The sequence below is a fragment of the Leuciscus leuciscus genome, assembly GCF_965113295.1.
Source record: "Leuciscus leuciscus genome assembly, chromosome: 18".
Classification (NCBI taxonomy): domain Eukaryota; kingdom Metazoa; phylum Chordata; class Actinopteri; order Cypriniformes; family Leuciscidae; genus Leuciscus; species Leuciscus leuciscus.
Genome location: NC_138742.1, coordinates 13,223,280 through 13,245,230, shown reverse-complemented (window position 1 = coordinate 13,245,230; position 21,951 = coordinate 13,223,280). Strand labels below are relative to the sequence as shown.

Genomic DNA, 21,951 nt, shown 5'->3' with positions numbered 1-21,951 from the left:
CAACTGCGTAAACTAGTGTTTTTCCGCCACAGCCAATCATGCTGCATGCTTATTGGCTCAATGACATTGACGAGATTAACCCCTTGGGTATTAAAATGTGGTATCGAAAGACAAGACATGTTTCGATACTCAATAGTATCGAAACAATTCGGTCGGAACCTAAAAAGTAAATTGTAAATAAAAGTAAATAAAAGAACTGATCAGCACATTAAGTCAAACTCATTTTATATTTTACTTTAGACCCAGGACTGACTAATGGCTGACTGCTGTCATATCTCCTAAGAGCTGTAATATAATGAGATGATCATGATAAATACACATCTAAATCTGATTGCTATATAAAGCATATGCTGTAATGTTTGTATAGATGAAAACATTTAGGTCAGAGCAACAGTCACTGAATTTCAAACTTGTTCGCTTTATTTCAGTCATTGTTTGAAATCTTGATATTCAGCACAGTTCAAAGTAATAGCAATATTAGTAAACCATCAACACATCTTAGAGTAACCCCCCCCCCCATACATATTAGTAAACCCCCCTCCAAAAAAGAACACATTACAATACACATTTATAGGCACTCCCCATTGTATATAGATAAACACTGAACAGACAAGTGACATACCTTTAAAAAGGGTCAAATACATTGTCCGTTTGAATGTATACTTTTTCTTAGCTCCTCTTGTGGTAGTTAAGAGTAGCTGGCAGCACCGTACATTAATGTTAGCATAACATTCTTTACTAGAGCTGGGAATTGGCATGTCTTGATAGTCATTCAAATAGAAGATTTTCGAGAAGTGACTTATACTTTCATTGCTGTGCTACACTGAAAGGTGAAGTGTGTCATTTCTGCTGCACTACACAGATTTAAAAATATATATATTATGACGGTTTTCAAACACTCCCCCTATCTGTCACTGGACAGCAAAACAGATATCCCCACCCCAAGCTGACAACATTGGTTGTGCCAATGTCACAGTGTCTGGATACTCAAACAGCAGAGAGCACCACACTTTTCAGAATAAAAATTACATATTTCACCTTTAAACTAGAGTCTTGCTTCTTTAATTAACCAGTTGCATGATTTGAGAAACCAGTTGTGTTTTATACAATATGCATTACTTACTATACCAAAACCAAGGGGTTTCAATAGAAATAAGGCAGTAATTCTGGCAACAAAAGCATTCAAGTCCTTCATTCTCTTATGAAGCAATGCTGAAGCATGGACTTCTGTGCTAGTTGGCTAACTCTTTGCTCTGGCCAGAGGAGATGACACGAAGAAGATTTCAGAACATGTGCTTTGGTAATACGCAGCTGGTAATGGGATGCACTTGGGTGCTGAGGCACACCAGTGCATAATTATATCAAGGCTTAAGCAGGGAAATCGCAGTGGCGGAAGTGCAAGGGTGTACAACTACATTAACCCTACGTGAAAGTAATTACTATTTAGTTAGAAAGAAAAAAATCTGTGGTAAATTTAATAAAAGTGAGAAGTGTTCAGTGGCATTACATATATAAGCTGTAAAATTAAGCGAGAAAATTGAACAAAAAGCAGTGCATTATACACCTGTCCGGCTAATTTTATTTGGCTTTTAATGGTTTCCCCATTGCTAAAAACATGCTACTAGTTTCAAAATGAGCCTCGGAAACCATGGAAACCGTCCTGTTAGAGGTCCTTTACATGGCATGTCTCTGGTGCTTTCTGTGGGCTCGCTTACCACACAGCAGACACCCGAAAATAAATGTGATTCTAATCATGTTGAGATTGAGGAGAAAAGCTGAGTGTTCTAGAACACTGACTCTATCCCGTGGGAACAGACTGTCCCCCCTATTGAGGATCAGAGTGCAGCAGACAGTTAGAGGAACAATAGATGCAAAGCACGCTCTTACACAAAAACATTACCTCTGTGGATATGGATGTTTAGTGCAGAGTGGTTTGTACTCAAAATAAGGCAGAACCAAACTTGATCAAATCAGAGTGGCAGAGTTTTTTTCAAATCAGAGTGGTCATACATTTTTTTATGTACGGGGCAGCGCCTATATCTTTCACAATAAGAGTGATAGGAATTCAGTAAAAATGATTCAGTTCTCTTCATATATTGCTATTACAGTACTTACTTTCAGGTGGCAAGTACAAGGAGATAAATGCAATCTGTTAATCTGAGTTAATAAGGCACTTAAAAACTTTAAAAGCACTCCTTCATAATCTTTTACTCATGCATAAGGCAGCTAGAGAAAGGCCTTTGCTGCCACCTTTCATATTTAATCTATTTAATGGGGAATATCAACCCAGGGACCCGAAACTTCATGAAATAAAACAACTTGCATAATATGCAACAGTAAAAACATAATCTCCAACGTGTTTATAAACATTCAAGAGGATTAAAAAGTTGGCTATTAACCTTCCAGCATTTACTGAACATGTTATCTATGCACCTTCAATGCACAAATATGACTGAATTGTAAATTCAAAAACTTAAAATTCAAGTAATGGTTCAAGGTTCTCATTGGACAGTATGAAATGTTGCAGTGTAGTGGTTGTGTGTTCAATGCTAAGATCTATTCAGACGGTCACCAGCAGCAAAACAGAGGTAAACTGAGGCAAATCAGTGTTAAAGTACTTCTCAAAAACATGATGACATCTCCAAAATATACTAAAGTTTAAAAAAGGTAATACTAAAGCCAAAAACTAAAGGGTGACTCTCCTAAAACGTTACCAATACTTTAATAAAACAAGCATTTTTCTTTTTTTCTTTTGTTGTTGCAATAATCGAGGCTCAAGAACACTGTTCGGAGATATTTTTGTGACTTGGACACTTTTAACCAGCACTCTTATTGCTAGACTTTTAACCTATATGCATAGTTAACATAGATGGGGGATCAAATTGTTGATGCAAGGTGTTCATGTGGTTTTCTCCAGGGAGATCATTGCAATTTGGATCCACAAATGACAATAACATTCAATTCTTTAAAACAAGTGCCATAAAACAGTTTAGGGACAAGCTGTCCAATGCTTTGATGAGTCTGTGATGTGTGGTTTGTAGTGTCAACTAGTTCTGTACATGAACCTATGCCCTGCTCCCAACATCACACTGTGGTTTCTCGACTGCCCTTCAAATTGGGGGCAGACATTTGCCTACGCATACGGGGTGGGGTGCAAAAATTATTGTGGTGGCTCGGCTGCTGATTGGGTGAGTACTGCTGGTAGTTATTGCTGGCATCAGTATTGTAATGAAAGAACTGTGGATGCTGATGTTGTGGATAATGATGCTGGTTTTGGTTGTAGCGCGGCTGGTAAAAGGCCAGTTGGGGGTGAGGCGGCTTCCTGTTACCAGAATTGAGGGCCTCCGTAGAGTCCGAGGCTCGCTGGCTGCTGTTGAAGGAATTACTCCGGCCTCGTTCATAGAGTTTGTGGCTTTGATTATGTCTATGACTCAGGCCCTGCTCTATATCTTTGTTTCTACGTTGACCCATGGGACTAGGAAGAGCAGGATACGTCTGGATGGTTGGTCCCACTTGTTCTCTGGGCTCTGCGACCTCCTGTGAGTCGTCCTCCTCCTGGACCACTTCTTTGGGTACTTTCATCTCAATCACCTGTTCATCTGTTATAATGATATGAGTGCCAGGGGTCCAGGAGTTGCGATGCTTGGGGTTACTCTTGAAGGGGAAGCGCAGCTTGCGGTCTTCGGGTGGGATGAAGCGGTGGGGTCCATTTTGCCGTCGGAGCTGCTTGGAAATCTCCTGTTGCTGGAGATTCTTGAGGCGTACCTGCTCTTGTCGCATCCACCTCATATGTCCACGTCGGAATGAAGAATCATCATCCGTCATCCTAGACACCTGCTCGTCTGACTGTTCACAGTTGGGCCTCTCCTCAGGAGATTTACCCTCGCTGGAACTGCGGGCCCTCATGGGTCCAATGCGAGTGGGTTTCTCCGGTGACTCATTGGAAATCAGCGGGATCACTTGCTCCATCTTCAACATCTTATTCCGGAGAGCTTGAATCTCTTCATCCTTCATGTTGTTCTGCTTTTTTACCTCTTGCAAGATGTCTTCGAGTTTGTCAATGTGCACCTTTAGGTCATCCATGTCAGTCACACCTCGTCCATTGGTTATGACATCTTCAATTCGTTCATCCCCAACCCCTACAGTGTCCCAAACATCTCGAGCTACAGCTCTCCAAGAATCTCGTTCATTCGGGTCTTTCTTGTTGTAGGTGGCACAAAGCTCCTTCATTTTTACTATGGCTAGAGCCTCAATCTCTTGACGGGTGTGACGGAAATCATTCAGTGCCACCTCGTAGCAAATTTCTTTGACTGCCTGGATCTTCAGATCAGAGATGGTCACCCATTTGGAGTCCTTTGTAAGACGACGACGCTGAGGGATCTGGTACATTTTGACAGGCTCTCGCCTTTTACCGCTGCTGGGTAAGCCACACTTTTTGACTATGGTTTGGAGCTTGCTGGGAGGAAGTTTCTCCCGTAGAGAAGTGATGAGTCTCCAGCTCTCCTCGCATGACCTCTTATCAGAGTCATCACCACTATCAGAGTCTCCATCCTTAAGAGAACAAAACAGGAAACAAACCAAAGAGTGCGAAAAACAAAATGGGAAAATTAAAATGGGGTATCGAAAATAAAAGGAATGTTTTCTGTAAAGAATGGACAGTGTTGTGATATGCAAAAGGGGAACAGCTAAATGGGTGCAGAGAAATGTACAACTTAATTCATTAAGCTGAGAAAACGTATCAACCTACTTGACGATTTTTAACTAACACAATCATTAAACTGCAAGACAAAGCACCTTTTTGTAGACTGCAAGTTGACAACAGATATGAATATTTTAGAGGGCATTTTGTGTACTTGCAGAAGCATTTGACTCAAGCTTCCTGAGAATGGTGTGCCACTGTTATTTTTTAGAAGTACAGTGTGTAGATACAAATTCAAGTCAGTTATTCCCAAGTTGCATATCACTATATAAAAATCAAATACAAGCCATGACTGTCATGATTATGAGAAAAATGTCAACAAAAAGGAATAGATGTTGTGTGATCTTTTTTTTTTTTTGCTGGTTTCTTTCTTTTTGTCAAGTTAGAATTTATGTAATCCTCTTCAATTAGAGCTCTTGATAGTTGCACCCCAAACATGCTTCAGTGGCATGCAGCAAAGCCAGATGAGTTTTGTTTCATTCCCTCATATGAAGTCCTTGATAGAGAAGATTTGGTTTTAGAGTTTTTCTAGCTCTAGCGGTTGGTTAGACTCTTGCATGTTTATTACAGGTCAGTACAGAGAAGGAAAAAGAGAAAGGACAGGCTCGGAGGAGGTTAAAAGCATAGATTTCATCCACTACAGTTAAGAGGTTAGTTGAGAGAAAATGCAGTTTCTCATTTTTACAGGTCAAGTAAAACAAAGACAATACAAAAATCACAGTCAAATAACAGAGGAGGCAGCTGGTGACCATATAATCGTGATTGTGTAATCAGTGCAGTGTGGGATATCTGTGTCATTCTGTATATAAGATTATATGAATGAGACCATCAGAGCATTGGAGAGCTTGTCATCATTAAGACCCCCAACATGGATAGCTGTGTTATAGCATGCCCTCTGTGTCTGGCCAGACACAGACGTGTAGAACTCAAGGCTACAGATGTAATGAGAAACCACATTGTCACTAGCCTTCATCAACTACAGCAGAAATCTTGGGTTATGGCAACAATGCATTGGAAACATCAGCAATTGCATTGAGAAAACCAACAAACTCAGACAAAACTAAATCTATTTTGATAAATCAACTGCTGACTCAAGCTCGAACAGCTTAAAAACACTGCCCAGCAAACAAATACTAAATGAGGTACTAAGTACCCTGTAAATTAATCTGTTAAACATGCTACAAAAAACAAACAAAAAAAAACATGCAAAAGCAGCATATAGAATAAACCAAAGAAGGGGACTTTTTCTTTTCTTTTTTTTTTTACACCAATTTAACTTAAAGACCCCATGAAAAGGCTTGAAAAGCATAGTTTGATGTCAACTCTATGATGGCAAGGACTCTAGACAAATCATTTATTTTCTCTTTGATTTCATGGGGTCTTTAACTGGTGCATGGCAAACCAATGCCTTATATAACAATGTAATTCATAAAAATTTTACTAATTTAAATACTAAATACTAATTAACAGCCAAATTGGTATTCTTCTGTTGATGACGTTTTGCAAAGTTACATCTCAAATCTATGAGAGAGAAGTGAATTTTTGAATAACAAATTCTTGCTGTATCAAACTGAATATGTAAATCAGTCCATATCAGCAATGGGCCATCTGCTATCTCAATCCAGACAGAGTGGATTCAGTTACCATGCAAAGAGGTTCAGCCATGCACTGGGAAAAGTGTTTCTCTCTCACACACATCCACACAAAAGTCTCAAGTTGTCAGAGCTAAGAGTGCAGAATTAGTGCTGTTTGGACTTCAGCAGAGCAAGTAGAAAAGTAGGGGCCCATTTTACTCGGTTCATCAAATAGCACATCTTTCCCCACAGTCTAAAGAAAGTTCCTGACAAAATTTGGAAGGAAAATAAAAGGTCTAATTGGAATGAAAGTAAGGGTTCTCTGATAAACAACAGAAGAAACAAGAATTATCATAGAGATTCAGCCTTACCAGTCTCTGTTGCTCAAGTAGCTGGTCCGCTTCCTCCTTCTCTTTTTTGTACAGGATCTCCATTTCTGTAAGCCTGATATAATACAGTGCAAGACCACTGCATCAAAAAGCTGCTCTTTCTTACGCTCAGTGCATTTCCTTTCCGCAACATAATCCTAAAAATCCTTCTTACAATAATCCAATTCATATGTGCTCACATTCCATGCCAAGAGCTTAAACTTCACAAAATGTAGATTTTGTCTTCTGTAGCTGCTGGGTGGCCCCGGCTTTGGTTGGCTAGATCCAACCCTAAACTATGCATAAGCTGGAATCCACACTTCCCTCAAAGGAATTTTGCGAGCTTGAATACAAGTTCAATCGACAGCAAATTATTTCAACTCATCTTTAATCTAATATATATATATATATATATATATATATATATATATATATATATATATTACAGTAAGGCACTTACAATGGAAGTACAATGGTAAGGCAATAAACATTCAAAATGTGTTTCCATACATGTGTTAACTAGAAACTAGAATGAATGTTTAGTATTTGCTATTACTTACTAACTTTTTGTCTGTGTATTTTCATTGTAAGTGCCTGAAGGGTTGAGTCAAAATTATTTCATATAACCAATATAATTCTTAATTCTCAACTTGGAGTTGTCTTTAATAACATCCCATGATTATTATTGCTTACGTACCTCTTCTCCATCTCTTGCTTCATGTCGATACCCTGTTTCTCCAGCAGTTCTCTTTGGGCAAAGGTCCAGTCCACTGGCTCTACGGGGGTCTCCGCTGTTGGGGTCTTCTCACGCTCAGCGCGGGCCTGCTCAGGGTGGTTAAACCGGAAAACGTGGTTCTTTCCCATGATAATGCGGTTACCTGAGGAATGAGCAAGTATGTACACATTGAAACAATATAATGGCCTATAAACTAATTTTGTGCATGTATTAGCCACTTTTTTCAAATTTAATGTGCAAGGCTTTCGGTGTTAGCCACTTCTAGTTATTTGAGCAGCATAAAAACAGTTCGTTCTGCTGCTTGATGTTCCAAATTGGTATTTGCTATCAGATTATTTTAATGTATTATCATAAACACACTAGTTTCAACGTTTTCACTGCATTTTGTTATTATTCTAGTTATTTACTTACAGTGGCTAATAAACTCGCACATTCACAAATAATTAAAAAACATTTTCACATTAGTTTTCATATGACTACAAACAATCAGATTAAACCAGAGCTTAAGAGCTGTACTGTGCAGGGCTGCAGGCAACTGTCAGTGGCTCACCTGAGCGCAGCTGGACTGCAGAATTCACACATTTTCCGTTCACATATGTTTCAGATCCCTCACATGGCTCCAAAGTGACAATCACTATAGGAACAGAAGACAATTCACTACCTCCAGCAGCAATTTCAGATTTTCATTGAGTAAAAGCGTAATAAACAAAGTACTCAGATATACAGGAGAGGAAATAATCTTTGACAAAAGTTAATTTGCACTGAGCTGATCATGTCCGATGTAAAAGTGTTTACTGTTGGCATGTGAATTGAACACAGATAAATGGATCTAAAGATGTAAGTGAACACTTACCATTTCCGTTGGCATTCCTCTCACTGCGGAAGATACAGTGCTCCTCCTTGATGTGCGCTCCGCTCAGAACGATATCCTGTCTTCTTTCTGCGTCTGCCTGGCCCACCCTGTCAAAACAAAGACATTAATTTGAATTACCAAAGGGATACTCCAACACTACATTACAGCATTGTAACAAGATGCGATGCAACAAGTTTTTAGCGACAAGCAAATAGTCTCACAGTAAACATGAAACTGCTGCACGATGTGACACATTTCTAGTCAATTAAAACATTGTATGTTTAATGTACAGGATTTTGGAATAATGAGATTCCCTCTCAAAAAATTATTCTATATAAATGTAAAATATTGTTTGTCACTGAGTAGCCTGCCGATCGATAGATAGATCGATAGATCGATAGATCGATAGATCGATAGATAGATGGATAGATAGATAGAGTAACGCTAGCCAAAGGATTACGGAAAAAACGGATGTTGAGATAATTGCGTTAAATATTTTTAACGCGGTGATCTGAAAAAAATGTATCGCATGCATTAACGTTGACAGCACTTATTTATATATACTGTGTGTGTGTGTGTGTGTTTATACAACTGGAGAAGTACACAAACTCATGAGAAAATCCTAACATCAAAGCAGTAAACAACATTGTGTCCTTTGTAGGACCCTCGACTGGTTGGATATGTAGCAATCATAAGATGCCTCAGTGCAACATCCAGACAGCTAAGAAACTTCTGACAGTTATGGAAGTGATTTCATACCTTGTTATTCCATCTTTGATATAATAGAGCAGACATTCTGACATCAAAGGATCCTCATTCAGGTTCACTAGGTGAGGGGTCTGTAGGGAAACAGGGTCAATGAGAATGGCAGACAGGTCAAACAGACAGGAGTGCCTGATGTCACTACAGCTACAGTTACATTCACAGGCCAATTAAACACTGAAATAATGAGATTAAATGTCATCTCAATAATTATAATGAATCAGAAAGTCATACAATTTGGCTTCTCCAAAGGCTGATAATATACTACATTAGCCTCTATGAACTAAATAACTAAAAACTACTGCACAACATTATCTACTGCTATACAACCAACCTTTTGGGGTGAAAACACCCCATTAAAGTCAGTATAGAGTTCACATGGCCTTTCAACGAAAAGCTATTGGATAGCCAAAATGACAGAGAGATGTCATAGAGGGAGAAAAAGAGAGAAATTGAATGAAAACATGAATAAGTAGACAAATAAAAAATGACAGAGGCATTGTTCTAGAGGCAGGCTGTTCTGTGTTGATGTGTTTCAGGGAGGAACACTAAAAAGACAATGAGATTGTGGTAAACGGTGCTTTCTAGAAGTACTTTTTGCAAGTGAAAACATCCGGTCTAACTTTAAATCAATAACAGCTCTGAAGTATTCGACTACCAAATCCGAAAACCAAAAACCTTTTGTCCTATTTATGAAAAGAACTGATTTGATTAGACTCATGAGAGTCATTCGTTCTTGAAAACACTACAGCATGCTGATGGATGTACATCCATTTCTATTTCCTACGGTCACTAAAATTAAGTGTGATGTGGGAAAATATAAACTATTCAGTGATCCACAATTATGGCTTGCTACAGGAACTACAGTAGGGATTTCACAGATATAAAATGGGGGGAAAAGTTAACATAAAAAAAACTTGAATTCTACAAACCTGATTGGAAGAATAAACACTAAAGTCTTCAATAGACAGTGACGTTGGTCTATCAGGACCAAACTAATAGGATTCCATTGCAAGAGGCAAGCAAAACAAAAGATAAAAGAAAAAAAAGAATGGAAGGAGAATGAAGGATGATGAAATACGAAGAAAGAAAGGCCCAGACATGAGGACATGAGAAGGAGCTGACTGGTGCAGACAGTAATGGTGATTAATGATAAGGAGTTCATGTGTTGTACCTTTTTAGGAGAGAAGACACCCAGGGTTCCCCCATCCTCCCGTATGGCCACTCCCATCTCTGCCAGCAGCGCCTCTCTGAGGGGAGGGCAGGAAAACATCAGACATTACAAATCAACACATTTTTATAACCTTTTTAGTTAGCAACAAAGACATCTGGAACATGTATAGTTAATACTTGAATGCATATGTTAGTGTTGAGGTCAGTGTGCGATTTGACAGCTACTTGAGTCTGGTACAGACTCACACCAGCTGAGCACGCAGGCACATAGCAGACACTCCTCACGGGCTTAAAGGGTATGGGCACAGGGACAATAGGAAGGGAGCCAGATGGCACCCAAGCCCTCACTGACCTCTCCATACGGATGGCCTCAGTCTTCCTCAGCTTCTCCTCCCAGGTCTCATTCAGCTCGGCTATGATCTTCTCCGACTCCTACAGGACAGCAGACAAAGAAGGTCGGCATATTTTAAAGGATCATTTGGAAGTTTATGCTGGGAGGTAAAATACAGGGTCTGAAATGGCTAAATATTGCTGGCATGAAAATATCTTTTTAATGTATTTGAAAGAAGTATTTTAGGATCACCAAGGCTACATTTATTATCAAAAATACAGTAAAATAGTAATATTGGAAATATTAGTACAATAAAAAAAAAAATGTTTTCTATTTTAATGTATTTTAAAAATCAATTTATTTCTGTGATGTCAAAGCTGAATTTTCAGCAGCAAATCAACTCCAGTCTTTAGTGTCACATGATCCTTCAGAAATCATTCTAATACTAAACTGATTTGGTGTTCAAGAAACATTTGTTTTTATTATATTTAAATATTGCATAATACTTTTATTTATTAATCATAGTTAATATTAATCTCAACATATACTAAAACATTATTAAAATCTAAAGTTGTATCTATTAACATTAGGTAATGCACTCTGAACTAACATGAACATTATTATTAACTAACATTAACAAAGGTTAATAAATGCTGCACAAATATATTGATAATTGTTAATGTTAGTTAATGCATTAACTAATATTAACAAATGAGATCTTATTGTAAAGTGTTACCGTTTTTTCTTTTTTCTTTCTATGTATATAATTTATATCATCTATAATTATTTAATATATAACCTATAATTAGCACCAGGTCACCATTTCCACACATTTGCCATTATGACCTGTCTGACCTGTGCATGATACTAAGAAGCTTAAAGCTTATTCTGCTATTCAGCACCGTGAGCACATCTTGCTGTATGTTAAATCAGAGATAAGATGTGGGAAGGCCATCAATTTCAGGGTCCTATGGCTAAAAGGGAAAATCTAGGCAATAAGTCTGTGTCCAAAGGGTCAAGAGCAGTAAAGACAGCTAAATACGGGAAGCCCAACTACACACATTTTTATTCTATTGTGTCTATCCCTTATTGTCCTTGGCTGGAAGGAAGACAAGAACCATCTGGCCTGAGGTACAGGAAGCTCCCCTAGATCCTTCCTAAAGGGTTAACACCCCTGCCATCTGTTCAGAAAGCAACACTGTGGCTTCTTCAAACCTGTGATCTGATGCTTCTAAGAAACCAAGATCACTATAGAGGACTAGGATAATTGGACTATCATTATATTAGATCTGCATATACACTACATATCATAAGTTTGGAATAATTAAGACTTTTTTTTTTTTGAAAGAAGTCTCACCAAGGCTGCATTTACTTGATCAGAAATTAAGTAAAACAGTAATATTGTGAAATATATAATATATTAGAATAAAAAAAGTGATGACAATGTATTCCTGTGATGACAAAGTTACATTTTCAGCAGTCATTGTCTCAAAAATCATTTTCAGAAGTCATTCTAATATTTCACAACATTACTGTTTTCACTGTATTTTTATCAAGGACTTAAAAAAAAACAAATTATGACCGGTAATGTATATTTTCAAGTAAGAACTGGGTTGTATGCAGGGCACATCCCAGACATCATGAAGTGATGAGCTCCAAACTGACTTCGATCTGATTATGTTCATGATTGAGGGCAAGGATGCTCTCACTTTTTATTATAGATCAATATTTTTGGCTAATACAAAAGAACAGGTCTATTTCTGTCTGATTTCCTGACGAACTGCGTCGGAGGTTGACGTCACTATTGCGAGCCACTTGCCGTAACCATGGAAACTATTGCCTGGAAGCTGTAGCCACGTATACTTTCCCTCTCTTTTCCTCCCTTACTGTCTCGCACATTCACAGAGTCTCAGTGAATGGTTTCAAACCACTTGTGGGTGGGAAAGTATGACAAGACAATCTTTTCACTCCCTCAAATAATATAATTTAATATAATATAATATAAAGTAGTAATAATAATATAAAGTAGTTTTGTTTTACATGTAATCTTAATCTACATCTCATCTTTTTTATATATATTTAATATTTATTTTAATATTTAACTTTTTAAATAAAATTTGAAAGGGGACATATTACGCAAAATTCACTTTTACATGGTGTTTGAACATAAATGTGTGTCGGCAGTGTGTGTTCACAACCACCCTATAATGATAAAAAAAATCCACCCACTCCTTAAAAAAACATTATAAATCATAATTAGTGTCTTAGAACAAGCGAATTCTGTTCGCAGAATCTGGGCAAAGTGACGTCACTTAGTACAGGCCCCACCCACGACTGCTGACGGACTCTTCCGTATTAGCATAGTTTCTGCCCTGAGCGAGTTGTACACTGTCCGCCATTTTCCCCAGGCCGGAGCAGCTGTAGCGACAAGAATGTCTCGTAAGCAACTCAGGTGTTTTGTTGTTGGATGTAAGAGTGAACATAAGTCTTCATGTACTCCCGACATCAGAGCCGCTAAAGACACAGTGGATTAGTTTTATATTTGAAGGGAATGTGACCCCTTACACCTAAACTGATTTATGTCTGTGTGAATCATTTTAAATCAGACAGCTTTGTGAACAAGGGTCAATACAAAGAACATATAAGGCTGAACACTGCTACTGAAAGTTTCGGTGCGTAAGATTGTCCCGTTTTGTTTTTGCCGGTATGCAACTGAAACAACCCACATGTCATAGCTGTTTACAGACAGCTGGCATGTCAGATATCATTCATTAAGACACAATCTGTCAGAATGAAAGCAGGACAACACAGATGAAGTCCTTGAAATACCTCTCAGGTTACCATGGTGATCCAGAGTAGAGTATACATATGTATGAGAATCATCATGAGTAGAGCATTTTGAATATAAAAGGTCACCAGGTGCCTGAAGCACCCCCCATTATCCTATTACACATTGTTACCTAATTAGTTTTGATTAATTTAAGAGGAAACCTCTTTGACGCCAGGAAATGGTTATAACTTAAGCCCTTGACCCTTCTTTTGTTTCGAAAATGCTTGTCTGTGTACCTTCAGCCTCTCGATGGCCTCTTCTCCGCCCGGCGTGGACATGATGCGCTCCTGGATGCTTGAAACGGACTGCAACCCTGCCTGGCTGCACAGAGAGCCTGAGGATGGAGAGGCTGTCAGGCAGCCCATAGGCGCTGTGGAGAAATGGCCAGGCCGTTGGTTCTCTGAGGCAAGCAAGTATCTATGCTTATTGTTGTGTATATCTTTCAGGTCTGAGCCACAGAGGAGAGACAGACGACGTAAAGAGGAAGAAGCAAAAGTGGTGGAGACAGAAATGTACGAGAGAGTACAAGAGACAGACAGACAGACAGACAAAGAAAGGAAGAAAAAGGACAAAGAGGAGGAAAGACCAATGTGAGACACACAGTTCACATCAAAGGATTACAACAAACACGCCAGTCAGATGCACAGTTTTCACCTCAGGTTGTTCAATAGTAAGTTAACACATTTTTTATACCCAATACTTTAAAAATCCAATTCATAATCAGAGTCTTCCTGTCCAGCAATCACGTCCTTAAAACAAGATATTAAAACCTGTTTTAGAGAATGTATCTTGAATTTAACTGTTTTTTGTCTTGTTCCATTGGCAATTTCCCCCCCCACTTGTTTTAAGCGCAAACCTCACTAAATTTAGCTTTAAAAGAAATGAAACACATTAAAACACAATGGAACAAGACAAAATACACTTCAATTCAACATTCATTATTCATGATTTCCTTTTATACATTTTCTTTTATATACTTTTATTATATTTAATTCGAAAAGCATCAGATTACAGAGAAAACTGTGATGCAGTTTCAGGCTGATTTTCAATTCAAGATACATTCTTGGGAAATAAGTCTCCATAATAATTTTGCTAAGGTAAATTTGTCCTGTTTTAAGAATATTAATTCAGTATATAATATTTTTCCATTTTTAAGTATAAACTAAAAATCACAAATTTCAGTATATAATATTTTAATGTGAGGATATTCATATTTTATAAAATGTTGCTTCTTAAGTTAAAACAACTTAAATTTAAATTATAAATTTACAATGAGACAATAATTTCGATAATACATTTTTAACAATAATGATAATAATAATAATAATAATACTACATTTAAACAATAATTTAAATATGAATAAAGATTTCATAATAATAAAGTTTTATAAGGTGCTGATTATAAAAACTAGTTAAAATTCCGTCATCATTTACTCACCCTCAAGTTGTTCCCAAACAGTTGATGGGCCCCACTGACTATGGTATGGAAAATAAATACAGGTTTGGAACAACTTGAGGGTGAACAAATTATGACAATTTTTTATATTTATTTCTTAATTTTTTTTGTAGTGTATGCACTTATTGTAAGTGTTAATATGATTAATGTTAATATGACTTTCTTTGAGGATTAACATGCAATATATATGTATAATAGAAAAAAAACAACAACAACAACATGTGACTTTAGAACAGTGCAGCCAATCTTACAAGCACATTTAATGTGATAAATCTCTCTCTCTTTTTTAAAATTTGACTTGATTTTGACCTGGGTGAAAACTGACACTTCTCAGATAGGAGAGAAGAGTTATGGGGTGGGGTGGGGGCTTGCATAAAGGTCACAAACCAGGAGAGGAGGGGGGGCTTGGGGTGGTAGAAGAGCTTTATCATAACATGCAGCTATACAAGCTATACAAATTTCCACACGGCACATCATTCTTAAAGTCATGATGCTGTCAATGTTTGGCAGCCACAAAGCTCTTCAAAACAAAATTTTGGTACATCTACTGTGACTGGGAGGGGAGTGTGCATTTTAAAAACCTCTCCCAGGGAGCTTTACCGCAGTTCAGTCGAGCTTTCTGCTGTATATTCACGCTATTGGATTTTTTCCCCACTTCATTTATCTGAAAAGACTCTCCTGAAGCAACTAGGCCAACATGGCGGAGTAGCAGCACTGCATTACATTACCGTTCATGCGTTCAGATGATGCGATTGAGGCCGCTAGCACACGGACCACGGCAAGCATTTCAGTCAAGTTAAAATTCAGTCACTTTCCCAGCACCATATGGTTGTAGAGGTAGAAAGCACAGTGTGCGTTCATCTCTCTGCGTATATCAAGAACTCCCAGACAGATAGAAAAGCAAATAGCCACCTGAGCTCTGATTCGGTTCTGCAGCTTTTTAAAAGGTATGCAGAGCTTGCGTAAGAGGATACAGAGAACAGGGATGGGAGAGGGCACAGACGCACTTGAACTAAAGCGATACGGGAGTACTGAGGCTACATAATGCTATGGTATTCTTACACTACCACTGCAACTGCTATTCTGCAAATGTAAAATGATCAAACATGCACCTTTTCTCTGATACATCATTGCTTCAGTTTGTGAACTTAGTAGTATTCTAACATCGTCAATATCGTGACCTGCAATGAAAAGTTAAATCACAATAAAACCTCACTAGGGAAAAAACAAAAGACAAAAAAAAAGGACACGATTCCAATGAAAACCAAAGATTAGATTAAAGGATTGACAATAAAGAGATATTTCACCCAAAAATAAATTCTGTATCTTCTCATTTATTCACCCGTATTATTCAAAACCGTATGATTTTCAGCTTTAACGTTAAGCAGAATGCCATACAATAGATTTTTTAAGGAAGTCCAAAAAAGTAACTCATCATTCACTTACAGTCTTCCTTTAATCGAGAATAACCATTAATCTGTTTATCACACAAAGCTATTGACTTTAAAGCTGTATTTTGTCTTATTTCATTGGCAAATTTAGCTATACGCCTAAACTTTATGATTCGTTATGCTGCCTTTTGATATTATAATTAGCATAAATAAGTATAATTCATCTTTCCTTATATGGAAACGAAATCTAGGACATTCTTGTGTTTCACAAAAGAAAATGGAGATTTAATGATAACAAAATGTTCATTTTGGGGTGAACGATCCCTTTAAGTGCTTCCAGATGCAGTCTATCAGATATATCGTGCTGTGGGTGGGGTTTGGGCTTATTTGGAGGAAAGCCTGCCATTAAGACTGCATCATGCCAGAGAGTCTATCAAATTAGGCTGAGAGCAAGCATAAAGCCTGCTAGCGGCACGTTAACCCATCCATCCCATATTTATCTCGTTTGTCTGGGATTCCTTGTGGTAAAAAAAAACTGAGGCATGCAAAGCCGGAAAAATTGTATTCCAGAAGCGATGAATAAGCTATTAGTAGCGAGAGGGGAGAGCGAAAGGATGTGGCCCAGTCACGTGTATACACACATTTGATTCCACTTCCGAGGCAATCATCCCCCATTGGCTCGACTGAAGGGAAGCAGGAAGAACAGGAGAAGGTTGAGAAGTCAGAGTTGAGAGGACTAGTAGAGGAATGACTGACGGAGGCAGTTAGATTTGACAAGACAAAATATTGTGGAGACAAACATGAGAGGGAAACACTTGACTTTACATAATTGGCATGTTTTGTGTGGTTAAACTGGACATGTTGTGTTGGAAAACAGTATTGTCTGTTTCTAACCATCATATGTCCATACTAATGCTAATCTCCATCGCATGTTGATGAATGGTTAAATGAAGACATAGAAGGAACAAGAAGACAATGCAAGCTTGTCAAGACTGCGGCATTAGATCAGAGCTAAAGAATTTGCCACTTGTGAGCACAGTAAGTGACCTCCCATTTATCTGGCAATTGGGCATGTATGTCAGTGGCCATTGGGGTGCGCTGTGCCTCGACTTACTGTCCAGGATGTCCCCGAGGCCCTGAGCACGGAGCAGGTCCTTCAGTCGTGTCACCTCGTCCTTAAGCTCCCGCACCAGTTTCGCGTTGGGGTCCTCATTGATGACGGCGTTGCACTTGATTTGCTTGGCTCTGTCCGCATATCTTTGAATGAGCAAACAAAGACAATGATCCAAACAGCCATTGATATCACAAGAGTGTTTTTATCTAGAGCAAGAAAGCCCTCTTATCACAATCAGGATCTAAAGGTGGAAGTCACATTGTTTGATGGTAAGTAGGAGGGAATTCTTACCGGAGTGTGCTGAGAGTTTCATCATAGTTAATGTCAGCAGGGCTCAGGGCGGCCACCATAGCAGTCCTTGAGTTCCCTCCTGGTAAATGAGCACAATTATGCAAACAAATAGAAACATTAAGTAATGCAATTTTGACTTTGAGCTAAGATGGGCTAACGAGTTCCACAGACTATTTAAAAAAAAAAAAGAGCATAAGAAAAGATGTGATTGTAAATAGTAAGCGTTTTCTTTTTCTGTTAAATTATTAATTAGTTAGATTTCAAAATGGTTATAACACTGCGTTACATTTGACCTTGGAGAGAAACTCTATAGAGTGGGTTAAAATCGCTGCAATAATTTTAATACAACGTAACAGCAAAACACCTCGAGTTGAAAGGGTTTTATTTGATAGCTATTGGTTGGCAACATGGCATCTTATGAGAAAACTTTAGTTCAATCTGTTGAATATAGATAACAATATTTAGTGGAATAAAAAACGAAACAAAAAAAAAACAAATTAAATAAATACTTTTCTTTTTTCTTTTTTTTAATGCCTGTTACCAGTGTTACGCATGCGTTCGGCCAATCAATGTACACTTACATCCCTGGTAGTTACTATAGTGCTGGGTTAGAGCCTACTCTGAAATAGGAGTCCCCACAAAGGGCCTTCCTAGAACTACATATTTCCCAGTTTCCTGTGGCGCGAACATGCCAAAAAGTGGGTACTTCTGCCATTAGTTATAGGAAATATGAAAAGATTCCTCCGGAGTGAAATCCCCAGTACGTACCTAAATTCTCTCTTAGCAGCCAAGTCAGCACTGAGTCTCGGTAAGGAATGAAGTCTGTCTTCTTTTTTTTCTTGCTCTGTTTCAAAACAGCCAGTAAAACATGTTGGAATGTAGCCCATATATACAGTAACTGCTATAATAATAAAGGGCTTTAGGAAATTACTTGATGTATGAGACATCAAGACAGGAAACTATTAAGACAAAAGGTTACATGGATAAAGGTGGATAGGTTTAGATAGAAAGGGTTCAGTGGTTAGTGACCACAGGGAAAGATTACCTTGCTGGTACAGTTATCCTGAGAAGGGAAGCATTGCCAGGAGAGAGATACACAGCAAACAGAGTTACAGTACTGAAAACAGGCAGGCAAACAGGCAGAGAGAGAGACAAGAATGTATGAATACTACTCACCACCTCAGCCAGGGCCGAAATAACCTTTCCTAGTGTAGTTAGAGATTTATTGATGTTTGCTCCCTCCTAAGAAAGCACAAACAGGTATTTTATTAATAATAATAATAATAATAAACTATGATTAAATCAAATTTAATACATTGCTCTTAAAACAAACAAGACCTTAAATGCACTGTGACCTAAGCCTTTGTTGATTAAAATAATAAAAATAGCTGATGCATAAGTGTTTTGTGTTCAGTAACACATGTTACATTCCTGGAATATTTGAGGAGTGTGGAGGAGAGCACAGTCATTTTTCATATGGCAGGTGGTGGTGGAACTCTATAGAGGCTGTAAAATTAGTCTGTACCTTCAGTCTGGTTCCTTTGGCCCCTGTTGAGTCAGCACGCTCACTTCCTGCCAGATCCACCAGGCTGATTTTGCTGACCTGAAACAAGACAAAACAGATACTTTCAGACTGATCAACACACACTAAAATAAAACACAAAGGAAATTTCTTCAGTCTGGCATACTATGTATGTGGGAGTCTATTTTTTCATGCTGTCCAAAGATTTTTGTCTATTAGGAATAGAATTATATACATATTTCTGATATGGAAACGTCCAAATGAATCAATCTAATGATTCAAATCAAACTGAATCAGAAAGCATTTGTAAATCATGTGTTCCATTAAATATTGCTAACAGTTTAATCATCCAGTCGTGTTAGGGTACTGTAGTAAAAACATTGGTGCATGCATGCAAAACTAATTGTGCTAATGAATGCTTGGGTCATCTCTTCATTTTGTCGTGCTTGAGTTTGGGCCAGTGGTGCCACTGCCAAACTGGATGAGCAATATTAGAGTGAGGGCAGGGGTGAGACCTGTGTAGTGAATCTAATGTAGTAGCTCTGTACAATAGCTATTGTGTCCATGAACCTCATAGAGCTGTCTTTGTGTCTGCAGCAATTACACAATGAGCCCCACATACAGGACGAGTGGGACGGGTCTCTTTCTCTTAGTTTTCCTTTCTGCTTGGTTCAGGATTTGCTGACTTTGTGTTGCAGGACTATTCTGAGCTCTGTGACATGTCATAATGGCTGTGAATGGGTGTAAAGTATCCAACCTTCTCTGTGGACAGGTCTGTCTCGCTGTCGTACTTCCTCTGGGTGAAAACGATAGTGAAGACAGCGTGAGACCGGCTGCTCGTCTCGTTCATGTTTGTGGCGGCAACAGTTCTGAGGACACAGAGGGTCAAAATTAGTGCCGTAAGGGATCACATACTAAATATGCATATAAATAGAAGTATCAAATAAATATACATGAATATTTAAGTGAAACAAATAGTAAAGCTACATCAGAAATGTGTATTAATGGATATTAAATAATGTTATGGTATTTTCCCAATCAATTTATTAGTAACTGACTTTTCCCAGGTGAATTTAAGTATTTGAGGTGATGGTCTATCGAATTGTACATTTCTTTACCTTATTTTTAACATCTGTGTCAAGCTGCATTTCACATCAAAACTAGAGTAAACCCTGAACTCAAAGTAATTTTGTGGGAATTTTTTTTTATTTAATTAATAAAAGTAAAGTATAACAAATAATAAAGAATAATTATTTTTTTAATTGGATCCCTCAATTCATTTTTTTATTATTTAATTATTATTTAGCAATGTATTATTATTTTACATTTATTACAAAAATACAATAATAACCTGTTTTAAATAAACAATTTGAACCCTGATCTTAAAGAAAACAAACAAAATATGCACTACACAACAATACAATAAAAATCATTATAAAAGTTAAAAGGCTATCTTCCATTGTCCCTTCCACTTTAAAAGTATAATTGAAATATAGTACATTAATATGGTACTATCCACATTAGGGGTTGCACAGACTTGTTGACAAATTTTCTGCCATGACGTTTTAAGCTTGACGTCGACTATTCGCTGATCATGGCCTATAGAGGGCGCACCAGGATAAGAAATCTTTGAAGTCCACTTTACGCTCCGTTTCCAACAGTTAAAATGTCAAATAAATGCATCAGGGATGGAAATTAGCACCCGCCACCAGCCAAATGCGGGGGATTTTGTGTTGTGGCGGGTAAACTCGCTTCACCTACCGGCCACCGTGGCGGGTAAAAATAGCATACTATTTCACAAGGACGGCGGACACTTTTAGAGGAGGCACACCTTCAAAAAAATGTGGCGTTACATTGCAGGCGTTAAGAGTTCTGCAGAGAAAACATCTCAGGAGGAGCCAGTGGACAAAGAGTTTTTTTTAAAGAACGATGGAGAAAAGCAGACAATGGGGAGTCCCGCGATTGGTTAGTATACGACGAGACAAGTTCTGCTCGGTATGTAGTCAACACGCTTCAGAAGATTGTGTGTGTCAGGCACGGCGCCAGGATTCCAGTTTTGGATGGGCCAGACCAATTGTGGGTGGGCCTTAAATTAAAAACGTTATTCAATCACTTTTTAACCTAATAAAAATTACGGACTAATATACTGTTATATTATCTGTGCGTATAATATAGATTTTAATAGCTTGATGCTCTTTAAATATTTTGTTGCGTTGTAAAAAGTGTCGGTGCATAGGACGGCCCGATCCGCGATCGCTCTCCATGGTTCTGACCAAAGAAGAAGAGCGCTTTGTAATCTCCATTACGCATCATACCTGGCGTTGTCTCTTAGTGCGCTACGAAGACTCTTGAGGTATAATTAACTAAAGGTATACTACCACTAAAGGTATACCATTGCTAGGCGTCTTCAGGGCTATCATCCACTCGCGAGGCAGAGGCGCTGGCGCCCTCCCAGCAACGGCGCTGGTCGCCGAGAAGGATATGATACATCATGAGATGCGCAAATATGCCTGGAGACATGACATGTAAGACATGATTTTGACCACTTCATTGAGTTTTGTTTTGTAGAAAGACTCTTTTTAAAAGATTTTCGTTTTGTATAAATTGTATCTTAATTTTGATCAATGTTTTATCAACCAATTGCCCGTATTAATAATAAATAAAAAGAAAATATATAGCAGACAATGTAATAAGGCGCCGACACGATCACTTGCATTGCACGTGAACTGAAGGGCGCCGAAACTCAGCTTGTGCCACACAGATTTGAGAAATATAGGCTATATATTACAGAAAGCTTGAAATGTCTACTTTTAAACGAAAATATTCAAAACCAAAATAAATAGGCTACTCT

The 21,951-nt window shown here is 38.1% G+C and overlaps 1 protein-coding gene across 8 annotated transcripts in view; it reads right to left on the bottom strand.

Annotated features, from left to right (window-relative positions):
* kif1b (kinesin family member 1B) overlaps positions 1-21,951 on the bottom strand; it is a 72,298-nt gene that overhangs the window by 26,135 nt on the left and 24,212 nt on the right. For 2 of the 8 annotated variants that reach the window (XM_082144858.1, XM_082144863.1), the window contains exons 7-22: positions 19,858-19,969; positions 19,104-19,181; positions 18,755-18,820; positions 18,624-18,641; positions 18,347-18,422; positions 17,579-17,657; positions 17,288-17,430; positions 16,815-16,856; positions 13,563-13,774; positions 10,518-10,597; positions 10,167-10,242; positions 8,990-9,069; positions 8,231-8,337; positions 7,928-8,011; positions 7,339-7,519; positions 6,645-6,717 (exon numbers count right to left, since the gene is read on the bottom strand). In XM_082144858.1, coding sequence (XP_082000984.1) covers positions 6,645-6,717; positions 7,339-7,519; positions 7,928-8,011; positions 8,231-8,337; positions 8,990-9,069; positions 10,167-10,242; positions 10,518-10,597; positions 13,563-13,774; positions 16,815-16,856; positions 17,288-17,430; positions 17,579-17,657; positions 18,347-18,422; positions 18,624-18,641; positions 18,755-18,820; positions 19,104-19,181; positions 19,858-19,969 — 1,507 coding nt within the window. Of the gene's footprint in view, positions 1-398; positions 4,552-6,644; positions 6,718-7,338; positions 7,520-7,927; positions 8,012-8,230; positions 8,338-8,989; positions 9,070-10,166; positions 10,243-10,517; positions 10,598-13,562; positions 13,775-16,814; positions 16,857-17,287; positions 17,431-17,578; positions 17,658-18,346; positions 18,423-18,623; positions 18,642-18,747; positions 18,821-19,103; positions 19,182-19,857; positions 19,970-21,951 lie in introns of those variants that run through there. The other 6 variants (XM_082144860.1, XM_082144861.1, XM_082144859.1 and 3 more) reach the window with 6 other exon arrangements.